At 49.2% G+C, this 3488-nt stretch overlaps 1 protein-coding gene across 1 annotated transcript; it reads right to left on the reverse strand.

Annotated features, from left to right (window-relative positions):
- Positions 1-1264: 1264 nt before the first annotated feature.
- Positions 1265-2594, reverse strand: LOC311121641 (histone H4-like; the record flags this gene model as incomplete). The annotated part of the gene is made up of 2 exons (XM_084196103.1): positions 1265-1575; positions 2288-2594. The coding sequence occupies 2 exons, from the start codon at positions 2592-2594 to the stop codon at positions 1265-1267; spliced, it is 618 nt and encodes a 205-aa protein (XP_084052229.1).
- Positions 2595-3488: the final 894 nt, after the last annotated feature.

Raw genomic sequence — 3488 nt, forward strand, 5'->3', positions numbered from 1 at the left:
TGCATGTGGGTCAGAAGGCTGATTGCGACCTCTTTTCTTTTCCCTGTTGTATAGTCTTTCTCTCTCTCTCTCTCACTCTCTCTCTCACTCACTCACACACTCTCTCTCTCTCACTCACTCACACACTCTCTCTCTCTCACTCACTCACTCACTCTCTCTCACTCACTCAGTCTCTCAGTCTCTCTCTCTCTCTCACTCTCTCTCTCACTCACTCACACACTCTCTCTCTCTCACTCACTCAGTCTCTCTCTCACTCACTCACTCACTCACACACTCTCTCTCTCTCACTCACTCAGTCTCTCTCTCACTCACTCTCTCTCTCTCTCATTGGAATCCACTACTGCTCCAACGACTATCACACTCACTAACTCCTTCACTGTGTTATACTGTGACTTGGCCTACAGACACATTCATATCCCCACTTTGTCACGTGGAAGCCACTGCCTTTTATCCTGTTGCCTCGTGAGTGTAGTAGGAAGGAAAATACACTACGTGGACATTTTGAGTCATGTAGCAGACGCTCTTATCCAGAGCCACTTACAGGTAAGTGAGTGCGTACATTTTCATACTGGCCCCCCGTGGGAAACAAACCCGCAACCCTGGCGTTGCAAGCGCTGTGCTCTACCAACTGAGCTACAGGGGACTACATGGATGATGCGACCTTGACCGGAAATGACCTGTAGGCCAAAAGGGCTACGTTCATATATATATATATCTATATAATATACATTCATATTATTCACCACCTTTTTATTCTTGCCATCATCATTCTCGTTCACATCATTAGGGTATAGTCCAATGATTGAGCATCCATTCACTCCATCCTTGTCCTACCGATTCAGGAAGTCAACTCAAAATGACTATCTGCTCATTAGATGATAAAAGGAATTTCTTTCCAATCAAACCCAACTTACTGCCTTTTTGATTTATTTATTTACACCCTTTGTCAAATGGTGCCATTTTACATTGCCTTCACCTGGAATGGAGCCCGACAAACATGGGTTACTATTCAGCGCGCAAAGACACCAAAAAAGGCGCGCTAAACCCCTACGCTGGAACGGGCAGGGGAAATGATACAATGTAGCCGCTCTCCGAGGCGGCACGCGGCGCCCATTAAACAATGATATAATGTAACCGCGGTCGTACAATGTAACGCAGCCTACCTACGCATTCATTCGGTGGCGATGGAATTGCTTTTTTTACTGACAGAGTGGGTGGCTCTTAAAAGAGCCTTTGGGTTAGTAGAGCAGTCCAAATGCGCTGTTTACTTGGAGCTGGTGTACTTGGTTACGGCCTTGGTGCCCTCGGACACGGCGTGTTTGGCAAGTTCACCGGGGAGTAGCAGGCGTACCGCGGTCTGGATCTCCCTGGAGGTGATGGTAGAACGCTTGTTGTAGTGGGCCAGGCGAGAGGACTCTCCGGCGATACGCTCGAAGATGTCGTTCACGAAGGAGTTCATGATTCCCATGGCCTTGGAGGAGATGCCGGTGTCGGGGTGGACCTGCTTCAGGACTTTGTACACGTAGATGGCGTAACTCTCCTTCCTGGACTTTCTGCGCTTCTTGCCGCCTTTCCCTGCGGTCTTGGTGACGGCTTTCTTGGAGCCCTTCTTGGGCGCTGACTTTGCTGGCTCGGGCATGATGATGTCTCGTTGCTTCTCAGAAACGAATGAGGGGGTGAAGGGCGCTTACCCGTCTTATGAAGAGGAAGCTAAGCAAAGTCAGCGGCCGTAGACACTCCCCTGCTTGCTCCCTCCCTCCCTCCTCTCTATAGTCTATGCTCTGTGACCGATGGGGAATTGTGTGTTTCAAAAGGGGGGCTTTAATAGGTGTCCAAATGGCACGATTGTTGTGCCAAATAATGCTGGTGATAAAATTGCCCACTTTGGCACCGTCAGACATAGGGCTCCCATTTTGGACTGTGTGTGTGTGTGTGTGCGCGCGCTGTCCCCCTCTTTTCGAGCCACGTCTACCGACTCGTGGTGGCTTTATGTTGTCCAAATTCCACTATTGCTTGACCCAAAATAATAACGTTCTTACACTTTGCCACTGTCAGATATAGGCCTCCCTCTGTGCGCTAAAAGTGGACGGGACATTAGAATCCTCTAATTAATACTCCCTGTCCACTCGAAGTGGCTCATACTTTCTTACTAAATTGCATACTAAACATTTGTTGTTATATATAACACTACATGGAATGGGCCCATTTTAAGCAGATGTGGGTGGCTCTTAAAAGAGCCTTTGGGTTCGAGTCGGGGTGTTGAGGTTCCGAAGAGAGTGGGTTTAACCGCCGAAACCGTACAGGGTGCGTCCCTGACGTTTCAGAGCGTAGACCACGTCCATGGCTGTAACGGTCTTCCTCTTGGCGTGTTCGGTGTAGGTGACTGCGTCACGGATCACGTTCTCCAGGAACACCTTCAGGACACCGCGGGTCTCCTCGTAGATCAGACCGGAAATACGCTTCACGCCGCCGCGGCGAGCCAGACGGCGGATAGCGGGTTTGGTGATTCCCTGGATGTTATCGCGGAGAACTTTGCGGTGACGCTTGGCGCCTCCTTTTCCGAGTCCCTTGCCGCCTTTGCCTCTTCCGGACATGGTGTGTTCGCTAGTTGAGTTCAAGTGAATGAATGACTTCAGCGCCGGTGCGCGGTGCGCTATTATCTGCGTTTGGTCGACCTGATTGAGGCCGGCGGCACAGAAAGCGCGCCTCTGTTATATGTTCGGAGGCGTTGCAAAGGGGAGGGCGCTCGTTCTAGGGGACTAGGGAGGAGCGATTTCAAAGATGACGTGAAAGCAACTAACGTGCGCGGGAAACATACTCAAATACTGATATAGGCTATGTGGAACACAAGGCCAAACTGTGACAACTGGGAGATCAGCTAGTACACTGTGTCCCTCTCCTCATATTGTTGTTGTTGTTGTTGTTGTTGTTGTTGTTGTTGTTGTTGTTGTTGTTGTTGCACCTGATTCTACTCATTGAGGACTTGGTAATTTAGGTGACAGGTTGTTCAATCAGCTGTGGCTGTCCAGGCCTACAAGAAAAATGGGTCCTGTTGGGGGTAGGCTACTCTACCGCTGGAGTTGGGAAACACTGAAATGGAAGGGGGACACGCAGTGAGCAAAACTCCTAACCACATAAAAACACAGACACTTGAGATCATTAAGAGCTATAAGGAGTCCATCAACTACCTGGTCAGTCAAGTCATATAGGGGGGGATTTCATGGCCACCTGCTGGAGCAGAAGTCATGTTTGCCAACACTGGCCTTAAAATCATTAGGAGCTATAAGGAGTCCATCAACTAACTGGTCAGTCAAGTCATATAGGGAGGGATGTCATGGCCACCTGCTGGAGCACAAGTAATGTTTGCCAACACTGGCCTTAAAATCATTAGGAGCTATAAGGAATAAATCAACTCATCATTCAAGTCATATAGGGAGGGATCTTAGCACCACCTGCTGGATCAGAAGTACCCTTCACCGTAGGCACAA

This window comes from Coregonus lavaretus, assembly GCF_964263955.1.
Source record: "Coregonus lavaretus genome assembly, contig: HAP1_SCAFFOLD_2088, whole genome shotgun sequence".
Classification (NCBI taxonomy): Eukaryota; Metazoa; Chordata; class Actinopteri; order Salmoniformes; family Salmonidae; genus Coregonus; species Coregonus lavaretus.